The sequence below is a fragment of the Erpetoichthys calabaricus genome, chromosome 3, assembly GCF_900747795.2.
Source record: "Erpetoichthys calabaricus chromosome 3, fErpCal1.3, whole genome shotgun sequence".
NCBI lineage: Eukaryota > Metazoa > Chordata > Cladistia > Polypteriformes > Polypteridae > Erpetoichthys > Erpetoichthys calabaricus.
In genome coordinates, this window is record NC_041396.2 from 2,714,509 (window position 1) to 2,730,611 (window position 16,103).

At 41.1% G+C, this 16,103-nt stretch overlaps 1 protein-coding gene across 3 annotated transcripts in view; it reads left to right on the forward strand.

The window, feature by feature from the left end:
• The window catches only part of ptk2ba (protein tyrosine kinase 2 beta, a), a 386,610-nt gene that overhangs the window by 326,832 nt on the left and 43,675 nt on the right, over positions 1–16,103 (forward strand). For 2 of the 3 annotated variants that reach the window (XM_028796341.2, XM_028796338.2), the window contains exons 22-24: positions 5,210–5,321; positions 5,522–5,581; positions 11,338–11,463. In XM_028796341.2, coding sequence (XP_028652174.1) covers positions 5,210–5,321; positions 5,522–5,581; positions 11,338–11,463 — 298 coding nt within the window. The remainder of the gene's footprint in view (positions 1–5,209; positions 5,322–5,521; positions 5,582–11,337; positions 11,464–16,103) is intronic. The other variant, XM_028796343.2, reaches the window with a different exon arrangement.

A 16,103-nucleotide genomic window follows, 5' to 3' on the forward strand; every position in this document is an offset into this window, starting at 1 on the left:
AGTTTGTAACCTCTTAGTTGTTCCCTAATGAAGGCCCTTCACTAATATTCTTAAATTTCCTTTTTTTTCAGTTTTTGCTAACCTAAACTTTAAATTTAAACCTCTGGCAGTTTACTGCTTACCTTTTCACCATTTTAGGTTATTCATTACATTTCATCTGATTACATTTAAAGAAAACCTGAGGAGTTCTAAAACTTTTGACCGGTAATGTATAAGAGCTAAAACAGTAGACATGTTACTCAAGATAAACTAAATTGAGGTTATGTTCATGTGATGGCTACTGGAGAGTAAATACACTCGGTAATTGGAGTTCAATAATAGACGTTTTGCTTGTAGAGGTGTGTTTGGCAAATGCAGTGATCCCTCCTCGATCGTGGGGGTTGCGTTCCAGAACCCCCACGAAAGGTGAAAGTCCGCGAAGTAAAAACCATATGTTTATATGGTTATTTTTATATTGTCACGCTTGGGTCACAGATTTGCACAGAAACACAGGGGGTTGTAGAGAGACAGGAACGTTATTCAAACACTGCAAACAAACATTTATCTCTTTTTCAAAAGTTTAAACTGTGCTCCATGACAAGACAGAGATGACAGTTCCGTCTCACAATTAAAAGAATGCAAACATATCTTCCTCTTCAAAGGAGTGCGCATCAGGAGCAGAGAATGTCAGAGAGAGAGAGAAAGAGAAAAGCAAACAATCAAAAACCGATAGGTGCTGTTTGATCTTTTAAGTATGTGAAGCACCCTGTGGGAAGCATATCGCTTGACAACGCAGCCGCAAGTAAGCCCATCAAGGAAGGGAGTAACGTGAAGGTAGTCTGTCAGCATTTTTTAGACGAGTGTCAGTATCCTCTAAGGGTGCGAACAGCCTCCCTGCTCACAATATATTTGAGGAGTTTTATTTAATATGTAATACGTGCTCTGATTGGGTAGCTTCTCAGCCATCTGCCAATAGCGTCCCTTGTATGAAATCAACTGGGCAAACCAACTGAGGAAGCATGTACCAGAAATTAAAAGACCCATTGTCCACTGAAACCCACGAACCAGCGAATATATATTTAAATATGCTTACATATAAAATCTGCGATAGAGTGAAGCTGCGAAAGTCGAAGCGCGATATAGCGAGGGATTACTGTAAATCAAATAACTGTGGAAAACAAGGCAATGCACAAACTCAACAACTGTCAACCCTCCGTGATATTTTTTCCCAGGAAAAAAAAACGTTTTTGCCCCATGGAAGAAGTCCACGACACGTCCATGGGATGTTTATTGACATGCTTAGCTCACTTGGAATTTTGCACTGTGAAACGCAACTGAGCTACCTGGAAAATGAGATAAAGTAACAAATCTGTTAATTGCAGAGCCGCACCAGTAGTCTTGCTGTCCTTAGTGTCTTCTAGACCTAGAATCGTCACCAATAGTCATCCCCTTCCCCTTTGGAGACCGATCGCTAGCAGTCATCCCTGTGGTTTGGGGATTTGGGCCTTGTAGAATCATTGCTGCAGGTCATACTGTATATTGACTGCCAGAACACAAGACAATTTGCAAGTTGTACACAACCCTTCCCCATTGAAGGCAATGGCAACTCCTCAGCATGTAGTTTAAGAAACTGTGATCAAAAGTACAGAGTCTCATTGCAAATTCCCATTGTGTAACTAACTTTAATATCTTAGTTTTCTGTTTGTAAAACTTTACATTTTTTGTCAAACTTCATTTCCCATAATCAGTTAATTATACATTCTGTCTAGGCCCAACTGTAGAGACTGTCCTCTCTTTAGGGTAGCTGATGCTCCATCTAGTTTTAATTTTTCTAAATAATTTATCTTTATTATAAAGAGAACCAGCCCCAGCTCAGACCCTTAAAGTAGCCCACTTTTGACTTCACCTAGTTTCGGAAAAAAAAGACCATTTGCCGTAGCCCATTTATGTCTGTCTGCTATTAGCTAATTAGGGAGATATCCTGGAGTTTTAATGTGAAATATTTATAGTAATTTCTTTAATTCAGTCTACACTTAAAATACACAGACAAGTAAGACATTCTAGCTGGCCCTTGAGTTATGAACAAGTTTCATTCCTGACAGCATTTATGTCCCAATGTTCTTTGTAAGTTGTGATATCCTCAGCAGAATGAATAACACTCTTTTACATATTTTACCAAAACACAGAGTTATTAATAAAATAACAGTGAAGCGATATCACTGTGCTTAAAATCACAAAGCACAAACAATTTAAACTAAAATTCTTTTTTTTTTGTAGAGCTCACTTCACAGTTTGTGGCGCTATGGTAGCACTGCTACCTCGCAGTAAGGAGACTGAGGTTCACCCTGCTTGGAGTTTGCATGTTCTTGCTGTGTCTGCGTGGGTTTCATCCTGGTGCTCTGTCCAAAGACATGCAAGTTAGGTGAATTGGTCATCCTAAATTGGCCCTAGTGTGTGATTGGTGTGTGTGTGTGTGTGTGTTCTGCTGCGATGAACTGGCGCCCTGTCCAGGGTTTGTTCCCTGCCTTGCGCCCTATGCTAGCTGGGACAGACTCCTGCAGTCCCCCATGACCACGACTAATCTGGTTAAGCTGCACTGAGTGCACGCACAGAGCACGGTGACAAGTTCACAGATAGACATAAAAAGGAACTTTACAAATTACTAATTACATAATGTGCTTACATAATAAATCACAGGTATGTACAGTATGTTGACTTTATGTTTAAACATTCTGCACTTACGATACAGTCCCTCATAGAGATGAAAAAGGCCCAGTGATGGCAAGAAAAGCCACCACTAGCTGCCGGTAGGTTGATCACTCAGCAGAGATGTGCTGTCTTTGCTGAGAGCTCACTTCGACTGACACTTTCTCTGATGGAAGCTGTGCTGTCTGAGATGGCGCGGGCTGTGAGGCATACTTAGGATGATGGCAATTATAAGCAGCAGGTTCCACCTCTCCAGCTGCCTGCCTAGCCTCACTCACCTGTGACAGAGATCAGTTACGTTTGGTGACACATGCTGTCTTTGCTGAAGGATTGCCCACCTTCCTTTCCAGCGGCTGTACACCCTCAGACAGGTATGAGTAGAATGTGTACTTAGGACTCTGGGAATTACAGACAGATACAGACGTTTGTCCCCTTGCAGGTCATTAAAATAGTGCTGAATATCCCCTGAAATGTGACGAAATGAAAGCAGTTCTTCCCTGTACTGCATACCTGCATGCTTTTGATATGTCATCAGGTAAAGCAAAGCAAGTGTGACAAGAGATTAGGTGTTGCTTATTCTACAAAGGTATTCTAAAATGACCTGGACACATTTGTTAGGACAAGTAGAACAGATCCTAAATAATTGGATTTGAGTTGAATTCATATCACAAATGTCTCCAATTGTGCAATAAGTCATTTGGCCTATTTAAATAAAGACAAGTTGTCACTCTGCTTTTCGGTTTCATTGTGTGCCCCACACTGAAAATGGACCAGAGAAAGCAAAGGAGACACTTGTCTGAGGAAATCAAAAAGAAAATGATAGACAGGCAAGTTAAAGGCAAAGGCTAGAACAGGGGTGGGCAGATTCAGTCCTGGAGGGCCGCAGTGGCTGCAGGTTTTTGCTCCAACCCAATTGCTTAATAAGAAACCCTTATTGCTCAAGTAACACTTCAGCTTCACTTTAGTTGTCTCGCTCGTTAAGATTTTGAACCCTTATTGCTTATTTTAGTCTTAAACAGCTGTATGCTTGGTTTTTAATTGCTCCTAATTAGCGATAGCATGCAAATGACAAAAGAGACCAGCATTTCTCCATTTAGCTTGTTTTCATTTACACCTGTGTGTATTTATCGTGCACTATTTGGTTTAATTAAATACTTGGAAGGAAAGTGAAGAGAAAAAAGTGAAGCACTGAGAATTACTCATCTGTTTTAGACTTCAAATCATTTGGATGATATCCTTAGAAAGGAAAATAAATCTAGGATATGAGAATGACCTGACATGGCAGAGTTAAAGCATTAGCAAGCCATGCAATTAAATAATTGACAAGGATTGGTTTTTAATTAAGCAACTGGGTTGGAACAAAAACCTGCAACCACCGCGGCCCTCCAGGACTGAATCTGCCCACCCCTGGGCTAGAAGACCATCTCCAAGCAACTTGATATTCCTGTGGCAACAGTTGCAAACATTATAAAGAAGTTTAAGGTCAATGGGACTGCAGACAAGCTCCCTGGAACGCAGCCGCAAGAGGACACTCGATCTCTGAATCGGCAGAAGGATAGTGAGAATGGTCGACAGAAAGCCAAGGACACAGACATACAAGCTGAACTCCAAGGTCAAGGAGGTCCATCAGTGTCTGATCGCACCATCCATCGCTTTTTTTTGAGTGACAATGGACTTAATACAAGAAGACCCGGGAGGATTTCACATCAAAAACCCAGAATTTGCTCAAGTGCATATTGACAAGCCACAGTGCTTCTGGGAGAATGTCCTTGGACAGATGAGACAAAACTGGAGCCTTTTGGCAAGTCACATCAGCTCAATGTCCGCAGACGAAAACTGAAGCTTTTAAAGAAAAGAACGCCAGACCTGCACACATGGAGGAGGCTCGCTTATGTTTTGTTGCAGCAGTGCAGTTACCGATTTCTTTCATTACTTCAACAACTTTTAATTTAAAACCAGCTTCATATTTTCTTCTAATCGAACGCTCCATCGTAGATAAGGGATGCTCTTACAATAAAGGTGTATGAGGGTGTGAGAAAAACACAAAACACTGCAAACGTCACTTCAGAATATTTCGGGTATTACCATCTGGTCACGTTGGCACAATAGATAGAAAAGAAAGGCTGTGTGCTCCGTGGTTACTCTGTCAGGTGGGCGTTGGCATATCATAATCTCTTGGACCAATAGCGTGCATTTTCCGCATTTGACTTATACAACCAACATTATAAAATACCGGAAATTTTACGGTAAAATCAAGCCCTGACTTATCTGGGAGAGAACTTAAACGCAAGTATATATGGTAGTTTGTGCTTTCTTCATAATAAATTAAAATGTCTTTAGATGAAAATTAATTGAAATTCAGTTGAAAAGTAAATTTGAGGGGTTTTATGTGCTCATTCGTATCTGTGCAAAAATGCTGTAATCCGAGACCCACCTGTGTACAGTGTTGCGTATAATCATATCATGTTTTATGAACATTGAAAACCAACAAGATGGTGATGTTTCTCTCCATGTATTTCTCTAGTGATATCCATCAGATGGAGAAGGAACAACAAGAAGAACAAAAGAAGATTCGTAATGCCAGGGGCACAAAGTATTTTGAACCTATTATCACTATTAGTGAGGCGCCGCCAAAGGTAATTACATGTTGGCAATGAAAGGAACTGTTGCTGTTACACATAAACATGAGTGATGGTTAAAAATGATGTTTTTATGCAATTAAAGAGGGCAATAATAATATGACTTGTTGGATGTAAAGTGCAGTGCTTATGCTAAGTTCAGTGATTTGCTTTAAGTATGGATTTGTTACTGAGGCTCTTTTCTTACTTAATTGCAGCCTTCTCGATCAAAGTCAAAGATATTCGGACAATTTTTAAATCCAGGTCTTCAGATTCAGGTATGCTTGCAATATTAAAATCCTGTTTTTATAATGTCAGGGCACGATGTTGTTAGTTTGGGGGATCAGTGATGCGTAGAATTGCTGCAGTATTGTGCTCTTCTGTTCTTTTCTGTTCTGCATTCTCATGAGCCGACATGTGCACACTTGCTTGTGCAGTGCCCTGCTGTTGCAATCTTCAGGGCAGTCAAACTTGCAGGACAAAGCCTAACCCAGCTTAAAATCACCTTTAAAAACTATGGGGAAGCCAGCTGCGGCCAGGGCAGCAACCTGCCCTGATGAGCGTCCTTGGTGTATTTGTCAGCAGTATACCATGCCGTCAAGTAAAGTAACAAGCGAGTCCAAAAGAATTGTTGGTTTGCCCCATTTAATACAAGTTGAACGAAATCAAAACAGATGCATGATGACACGGAAAGTAGAAAGTAAATGAGTTAGGATATAGCGGGTTGGATAATGGATGGATGATGGTTATCTACTTGCTGGCTCAATTGGAGTAACTCGGATGGGAAGAGCCTGAAAGTAAATGAGACGGCCATTTCCAGGGATGTCTGGGATTTCTAAGGTTCCGATCAGAAGAGGCGGAGTCAGTTACCCTCACTGAACGTCTTCTCAGCATCGTGGAGGCAGAAGGAGGTGATATTGTTGGCGACAGCACCCCCTGTTTTCCTGCAGTGGTATTACATACCTCTGAAGAGCCAGGAAGGCGATCCTCTGACATACAAGTGTTGACAATTATCAGACTGAACATGTGCTGCAAGAGAAAAATGTTTTGGTCCGTCATAGTCCTGTTGGATGCCAGATAATGTTTTTCTGTTTTTTGAATTTTAAGCAACATTCTCCAGTTATGGCACTTTATAAATAAACTATATTATTATTGCTATTATTATTATTATTATATGCTTGACAGAAGTCCCAGGATTTTAAGGCCATCATGCATAAACCACCTTTACTGGTCCCTCTCAATTCCTAGCAACAAGTACCTCATCCTGTTATGGAGTGTGAACCCATTAACGAAAGTCTCAGCCACCTGTCCCTGTAATCTCGTGCTTTTCATGTATAACCCTTATCCATAAGTATAGGTGAGGATGCAAATGGAGATTGATTGAAGTAATTCAAAAGTTGTTTGAGAATGTCGCTTCACCTTTAACACCTCTTTTCAGTGCAAAATCCAATGTAGTAAAATCATCATGGCAGTCCTTCTTTTATTTTGAAAATAGCTTCTGTCATCACTCATGAGAAAAGACCCTGACATAAACCTGATCTCCTGCACTTGTAACATCTGCTGTTTTCCAAAAAAACTACTTTTGACCATTAGTTGTCTATGAACATCATGGACAGAGAACAGGACAAGATTCCCCCTGGGCAGATGTCTTGTAGGTAGAAATTTCTTTGACCCCAGGGGGAAATTTGCCGATTACAGCATTAAATTGATTAGGCAATCGATGTACAATTTTTGCAATTTGTGTAACGACAAAGCATCATTCTACTGTTACACAGCTGAGATGGGATCCTCATTTAGTGCGTTTCCATGCGCTTTCATAACCTGATTATTGGCCGAAACCAGAATTCTAAAATGCCGGGTAAGATCTTATTCCAGTTAGAGGCCTCTGAGAAGCCTGATTAACTGAAGTAGATTTTTCCACAAATAATCCCATAATGTGGCCATGTAAACCTTCAAGGATTTTCTACTCTATGCTTGTCCTCTACACTCTGTCAGCCTGCGCATGTGTTTACTTCGCACACGCTTTCACCAGCATTTAGCAGAAGCTTCTGCAAAATAAATTTCCGGAGACAGATGTTCAGGTAATCGCATTATTCCTTCTGACTGAAATAATCTTTCTCAATATTTCAAAAATCACTAAATTTAAGCCGACAGCCGTATCGTAAAACGTTAAAAGTACTCCAATTATGTTTTAAAGTAACAAGGAACTTATCATACTTATCATATTGAAGTAAAAATACCAGTGTAATTATTATCCCAGCAGCACTGGGTGTAAGGCAAGGGGCACACGTGCCTGTATGTCGCTCCTTAGCAGGGCTCAATCACCCAGCCAAGCAGGCGATATGTGTGCAATATGGTAACAGAACCCACAAATCAAGTCTCAGTTTGTCTAAACATTTTTACAGAACACAAGAAAATCTATCGTGCTTGTTTTCAAATTTACGATGTCCGATGATGACATGTAACTCTTCTTTACACAGTTTAATGACGTCTGAGCGTTTTGCCAAAGGCCAGACGGTCAGCCGGTTTAGTTTAAGTTGTCTCTCGGGCCAGTCGTGATTCTCAAACGAGATTACATGTCTGGAGGCAACTCGTCAAAACGTGTGTAGTGAAGAGCAGCAAAATCCTGCAGTGCAAAGGCTCAACTCATAAGACTCCATCTTAAATTACTTAACCACAATTCCCCCAGTCTGTGTGTTTTAAACCACCGCCAGGATTTCAGAGAGCCAGCAGAACATACTGAACTAAAGACGACAAGAGAATATGAAAAGTTAAAATTGCGGTTACCTGTTCAAGAGCTCAGTAGCGCATGGTAACTGAAGTTTAATAATTAATTTGCACGTTATAATGTGCAGTGCAGCGACAGTCACGACAGACACACACACGTAGACCACCACAGCCACTGGGCTCCACACAGAGTTTGAGAAGTGACTCTGCCTGATCTTTCAGTCATTTTCACTATTTCATCACTATATGACATACTAACAGAATAAGCGTTGTGGTCAATGTGTTAAAACGCGGTGGCTATTTTGTCATGGTGTGTTTGCATTTCCAGTTAGACAATAATCTTAAATTTCTTTAGTTATTCGTTCAGACGTGTAGTCAGAAAGTGGATGTTGTGCAGCGTTCTCTGTGCTTTACTGGTGTTGTTAGGCAGACTTCAGGTGATTTTAGTACTGAAATCGGCGTCTCCTGTGGCTCTGTGTCATCCGACTCTCTTAACGGTGGTCCATTTGACAGACTGTGACACACTGGTTACTTCAAATGCATATTTTGCTGTTCAAAATTTTATGAATATAGCAGGCAATTCTTTCAAGCTGACATCGACTCCTACACTATTGTCGTGACACTGAACAACGGAGAGCACACACAGTACCTGTGACAACACATCGTTCACGTTTACCACTCATCCATTGATGTCTTTGAATGCCGCCATTGTATAATGTGATGTCCCGGGAAGGTTTTTCCTTTGTATCAGTCGATGCTTATTTGTAACATGTGCAATGTGCTCTCAGCACACACGACACACAATTGTACGTCCAAAGAGGTTTTTTTAGGAGACTTTTCAACTGTAGATGGACCATCGTAATCAGAAGGTTCCTCTCTGTCAGACCACAAGAGCACCTCTCATCTTTGCAGTCCAGAAGCCCCGCCCCTACTTTTAGCACCGCCTTCATGAGGCGTTGGATTGGTTTAGAAATGTGACACTCACTGAGCCGTCTAATTGTTCCCACCCACTTTTAAGCACAATTCACTTGTGGTGGTCTCCGGATGTTTATATTACATGTCTGGCTTCAGCGAGACTAAGTGTAAGTGGGTTACTTTTTGTAGCTGACGTCTTCTGCTGTAGCGCCAGAGCGTTTCAGCTTCACATTGTAACGGACGACCCAATCGTCCAGACCAGCAACTACACCGCCAAGACCTGTGGCCTGGCAACCTGAGGGGCGTCAGACTTAGACAAACTGTACTTCTTCCAATAACTTCCCCAATCGACGATCAAAAATAAGCAAAATGACAAACAGTATGTAAAGTAATTAAATGAATATATATCTCTCTATTATAATAAATAAATCTTGGGAAGAGAGAGACGAGATGTGACTTTCTCAGAGAGACACTTTCACGTCCCGCGAGATGAGACTTTGTGCCAAGAGATTTAACTACACCTGGGGATGGAAATAAAAGACAAAGAGTAGAGGACAAAGTAGAACTTCGTAAAGAATTAAAAAACGTTGGCGCAATACACATGCAGAGCAGGTTGGAGATAATGGAAATACGAAAATTTGAAAGACTCAAAAAAACGATAGTAAAGATCGCATTAGCGCAAACAAACGGAAATTATTACTTGGTGAAATAACGGAACAGTGAAAAGAGATCGAATATATGGACAGAGGTGATATGACAGAGGTATGTAGACATTGTTCGGCTTTAAACTTTAAGTCAGAGACTCATAGATCGTCTGATTTGTGTTGCCATCAGGGAAGAGTAGTGTTTCCCAATGATGAGGCGCATCTGTGAGAATTAAAAGATTTGTTGTTTGGTGAAAGTGAAATCCACAAACACGAGTGACAGAGACGCAAACTTGCTGTCGTGTAGCACAGACGGGGGGATTGGCGAGCGAAGCCCCCTAGTATTAATGAAAAAGAAGTGAAACAAAATGCCAAACAGTCTAAGTATGCCACCTTTCCCCTCCCGTAACACCCCATACCATACAAGTGAGCAGCAGAATATTATAATAAACGGTGCAGCAATAACAAATACAGTGCCGTGACCCTGCACTGAACAAGTCCAGGAAACTGTCCAGAGAATGATGAATGGAAATGACCTTGAACCGGTTAGAAACTGTCCAGCAGTAACTGCAATATGGAAGCACTTGATTGTTCACTCTTCTCCCCATATGTCCCTCGGTGTGTCCTGATACTACTGAACCCCCGGGGTGTTGTGAGAATGGCGAGATCCTTACAGGCCCGACGTTGAGTGCAGCAGGCTGTGGATAGGTATGTGACGACCCGGATCGACGTTTCTCTGTCTCTGTCGTGATGCGTTCGATGTTGTGTTCTGTTTATTTTCCTTCTCATCCTCCTTATTTCCAAGCTCTCGTTTAAATAAGAAATAATCCGGATGAACTTATGACCTTGATGGGTCGTGGTCCTGCAGCGTTCTCCTTTCCCCCTTTGTTTACACAGACGCACCATAGACTACAAAACGGGACAACATTACGAAAGAGGCAACTTGGCACAAAACACGTTAAAACGTCCCCCTCCGTGTAGCACCACTATAACGTGTTCGTGCATTGAAGTAGTGCTGCAACTTTGTGTCCATTGTGCAGAAAGACTAAAACACTCCAATACAGAGGACACGTTGGGTCAACATTTGAAAGGACCTACCTTTGGGAATGCGGATCATCTCCTGCTGTTATTAACCTACTGTGATGAACATCGTAGAATGTCGGCAGGTAATTTGGCAGGGTGCAGGTATGATTAATCAATTAAGAAATACGATTGGATTTTTTTTTTTTTTTTTTTTTAAGCGACTAGTCGAGTACTTGAAATAATCGCAGCAGCCCTACACTTTACCTGCAGCCATGTCACTATGGAGCTTGTCAGCTACTACAGTGACCTAAGCCACAGAAGCTGTCCCTCTCCTCACCTCCTGTTCTGCCTCCTCTGAGAACGACGAGTGTCAAGAATTTCCAGCATTTCAGAACAGCTTGGGTGATGTCCTGCCTACCCTCACCGAGTCTTCAAAACTCTTTTATTTCTTTCTATTCAAGCAGATGTATTAACCATCCTTAAAGCTGATGTATTGTCAGAGCTGGTAACAGCAGCCTTTTTTTTCTTGTGATCATGAGTTTTAATTTAAATTGAACTGTTTGAGTAATTTTGTAGAGTTCTCTATTTGTAAATATGTGTTCATTAGTCGCAAGAACAAGTGCCCTCTGCTGCCACACGTTGCTATGCCACTTTATGTGCTTTGCATTTTTTATGATGCTGACCCGCTTCTTTGTGTTGTATCGCTGTCTGTGCTTTTCGGCCAGCTGCCAGAGTCTCTTTGTGCCAGCTCTCCTGCCCTTGCTAGCCCATCTGACTACCAGTCGCCAGCTGACTCCACTCACGGCTTGCCCCTGCTGCGCCAGGACTTCTTCAAGCGTCGAAGCATGAGGGTAAGCCAGCTGTTTTGGTGATTAGGGCAATTGTGAAAGGGACATCTGAAGATTTGAGGTCACTTGCCTCGTGATGTATGAAGGAAGTGTAAAGTGCTTTTAGAATATTTTTGGGAGTGTTGTGACACAAAAAAATAATCAAAAGAAATGTGGGGCTTTAAAGGAATTATTTGGGCTTCTGGGGAGAGAAATTCTGACAGCAACCATATATAAGGTACTCACAGGCCATGAGAGATGTCAACAGTCACAAAAACCAACACAAAGATTCTGGTGAAGTACTCAAGAAAAGGCATTCAGGCAGATCATTTAATTATCTTAAAAGAAAACAGAAATATTCTTAAAGTGTAAGAAAGTTAACGTGTTAAACACTTGGGAGATTTAATAAGCAACACAGACCAAAAGAAAAAAAAGGAATGTGAAAATTAACTTGACAACAAATAAAGCTGCATAAACTGGAACAAGCAATCACAAATAGTAAGGGGTTTTAGTCTTACTGTATGTCATGGGTGCTGCCAGATGGATACAGAAATGTGTGTTAGAAAACCTTAGTGTGGATTTGAGTGTGAAAACATCTATCTGTCTATCTATTGTGATGGACGGCTGGACAGTACCTCCCCTGGACCTCTTGGTGGCTTCTCCACTGGATGACTGTGGTGCCTCAGATACCCGCAGGGCTCCATGGGAGATGGAGTTCTCCACAGCCCTGTAGTGATCCGGGGTGGCCACCAGGAGGCGCAGCAGGGGTTCCTGAGCCTGTCTGGGCCGTAGTTCAGCCGCAACCAGAGGTGCAATCAAAAGCAGGTGGTCAAGCACCTGAAGCACTTCTGGGTGAGCTTTGAAAGGAGCCACCAGCCACCACTTTGGGAGCCAATGTCGGGAGGAGGGAGACAAAGCTACCAAGGAGGAGTGGAGGACTTGAAGAGTTTATTTGTGCTTGTGACTTGTGTTTTTGTGGGACTGTCTTGTGGCTGAGGGACACAGGGAAGATGTGGGCCCCCAGCTGAAGAAGGAAAATAAACTCTTTTGGTTTATTTTAACATGCCTCTGTTGTTAGTCTGTGTCGGGTCAGGCGCATATATAGCACCTTTATTACACTATCTATTATATAGTGCCTTTCATTCTATCTATCTATCTATCTATCTATCTATCTATCTATCTATCTATCTATCTATCTATCTATCTATCTATCTATCTATCTATCTATCTATTATATAGCACCTTTCATCTATCTATCTATCTATCTATCTATCTATCTATCTATCTATCTATCTATCTATCTATCTATTATATAGCACCTTTCATCTATCTATCTATCTATCTATCTATCTATCTATCTATCTATCTATCTATCTATCTATCTATCTATTATATAGCACCTTTCATCTATCTATCTATCTATCTATCTATCTATCTATCTATCTATCTATCTATCTATCTATCTATCTATCTATCTATCTATCTATCTATCTATCTATCTATCTATCTATCTATCTTAGTTTATTGGATTTTACTCTCCATTCAGGGTGCTGCCTGTTTACATCCCATAAAAAACATCCTAAATGTCATCTGTTCTAAAACTCATCACAACTAGAGGTTAAGATGGTCAATCAATACACAATTGGCTCAGTGTGAAAAATGTGACCCCAGAGCACCTAAAAGGGGTGTCAGAAAAGACCCGGCAGGCGCAGCACTGAGTCAGCTTTTGACGACATTGTTATAATCAGCATTCAAATGGAGTCTCAGCTTTTATGCAGCATTGATGTTTTTCAAAGTTTACAATGACTCCTCAAGTGCATTCTCAGTAGTCTTTTAAAGTGCGTTTGACTGTACGACATGAGTGATGGTGATCTGATAGGAGGAACACAGCCGCAGCACTAATGGTTCCTGTTTGTTTCCTGCAGGGAGCAGAAGGTCAGTACGAATGCATTTTTCTCCTGTGAATCTTCCTCCAATTATACACCAGGCAATTATTATGTTGAAATGATTCCAGGCCACAAGTTTTTTGTGACTGGCTATTGATTTCTTTATTTAAAAAAATCCATAAAGTGACAGCAGTGCTTACTGACTTAATGAGTGAAAGCAGACAGCTGTCAGACTTCATCTTTCTTGAGGCATGGAGGCTTTATTCAGAATGGCACTGCTCTCTGCTCCTTGACTGTCACTTGCAGCTGAACACCAGGTTTCCACTCTGGGATAGTGAACTGTGCATTTTCATTCACTAGTGCAGCTGATTAGATCAAAGTTACAAATATGCTGACATAAAAATGTAATCTGTGTTTCAGTTCTTTGCTGTGGTGTGCGTTACGTAATAAAAGCACAATCAGTGGTATAATCAAGAAAACACCAAATAAAGACAGAATTTGTTTTTTACTTTCTACGAAGTATCTTACGGCATGCGATTGCTAGGAATACAACGGGGTCTCACCATTCCTTGCTTCACGTCCTGTCTGTGGTCCCAAGGCCTCAGAATCAGTTAAGTGGCAGCTTGTGAGGATCAGCCAAAGGGAGTTGTCTTCGTCCTTCGTGCTGACAGCCTTTGCTCCGTAGACAGCGTGTGATAATTCATGTTACGTCTGCACAACGAGCAGTTCAGCTACAAGTAGTAATGGGCCGCCCCACATTTTTAAAGTCATCCATATTGGGCCCATTTATAAAACCCATGAGGAAACTTCTGTCCATGCAAAGAATGGCAAATTATTTAGTTATTGGGCACAGGAGGTCGGTAATTTGGTCATAATATACAAAGTGAATGGAATCACAAATCAGAAATTTTCCAACATTCCTATTTTTTCTATTTTGCTTTAATTAAAAATGTGAAAATACAAATTGAAATTGAGTGAATTGAAAATATCAGAAAAAATGTTGCTTCTGAGTCTTGAGTTTTTATTTTTTAACCTGTCAAGTAACTTTATAGAACCAACGGTAGACAGAGAAGGAAAGTGCACAGCTTAGGGCATTCTCATTTATGTTGCTGTTAGGACAAAATTAATCAAACTGTTATAAAAATAATCATGTTAGCAGTAGAAAAAATAAATGCAGGGTATGTAATATACAGTCATACATTAGGATGGCACTGTGGTCCACCATCCGTGTCCTCCCTGTGTGGAGTTGGCATGTTCTCCTCTTGTCTGTGTGGGTTTCCTCCCAAAGACATGGAGGTTACGTGAATTGGTGACATAAAATTGGCCTCTGTGTGTGTGCGTGCTTTGTGTGTTTACCCAGTGATGCGCTGGTGCCCAGTCCAGGGTTTGTTCCTGCCTTGTGCCCTGTGCTAGCACCCTGCTCTGGATAAAGCAGGTTAGAGAATGGCATGATTTAACATGATGACTGCCACAGTTAAAATCTGTAAATTTGTTTTCAATGCTGTCTTTCTAGAAGCAAAAGTCAAAATAAAAAATTATTTTATAAAAATATAGTTGGCACACTGGACAGAAAATTCTTTGTGCACGCCAGCCTTGCGATAACTGGGTCTGACACACTTGACGTTACAAAGTTTGAACACAGTCTTTTAATTTTTCCTCATCACTCATCCCCTGTAGCCCCCCATAAACAGCCCAGTTGCTCATCTCTGGACCTCCTCTTGTGCTGTTTTGTCCATTTTTGTAGCCTGGACACCAAATCTGCACCCAGGACTCCAGATGAGGCCTCACCAGTGTGTTATAAAGCCTGAGCAGAACCTCCTGTGACTTGTACTTCACACATCAGGGTGCTACTGTATATATGATAGCTTAGAGTCCACTACAACTCCTAAATCCTTCTCAAAAGGTGGACTCATGATTTGTAGTCCCCCCATTGTGTATTCATACCTCACATTTTTCCTTCTTACGTGTCATTTTTTTACATTTACTGACATTAAATTTCATCTGCCCAAGCCTGTCTGCTGTCCAAGTCCCTCTGTGATAATTCACGATTATCTGAATTATGATTATCTGCCAGTCGACCCAGCTTGGTATCATGTGCAAACTGAGCCAGCTTGTTATTTAAATTCTTAATCTTTATATTATAATTTATCCTTTATATTAAATAAAAATTTGTTACTCACGTAAAAGTCTGGTCTTGAAACCCAAAAAATCAATCACAAAATCAGACCCCGACTTATACGCCATTCAAAAATGCGACACTTACATTTTTTTATTTTTATTGTTTTAACATCTTCCTGCCTCCTCCAATCTCACATCAGTTTCTCAGACGCATTGAATTTTCTTGCAGCAGCACAGTTCCCAATTCCTTTTGCTACTTCAAAGATGTTTAATTTAAAACCAGCTTCATATTTTCTTCTGATTGAACGCTCCATCGTAGATAAGGGATGCTCTTACGATGAGGGTGTGAGAAAAACACAAAACGGTGCAAACGTCACTTCAGAATAGTCAGGTATTAATTACTGTGTGGTCACGTAGACACAATAGAGAGAGAGACAGAGAGACATTAGGAGCACACGCTGTTACAGCGCATTGCAGTACCCACATAGAAAAAAAGGCCGTGTGCTCCGTGGTGACTCTCTCAGGTGGGCGTTAGTGTATCATACTCTCTTGGGCCAATAGCGTGAGTTTTCCACATTCGACTTATGTGACCGACATTATAAAATACCAGAAATTATACAATAAAATCAAGTCCCGACTTATCTGCAGGAGAACTTATCT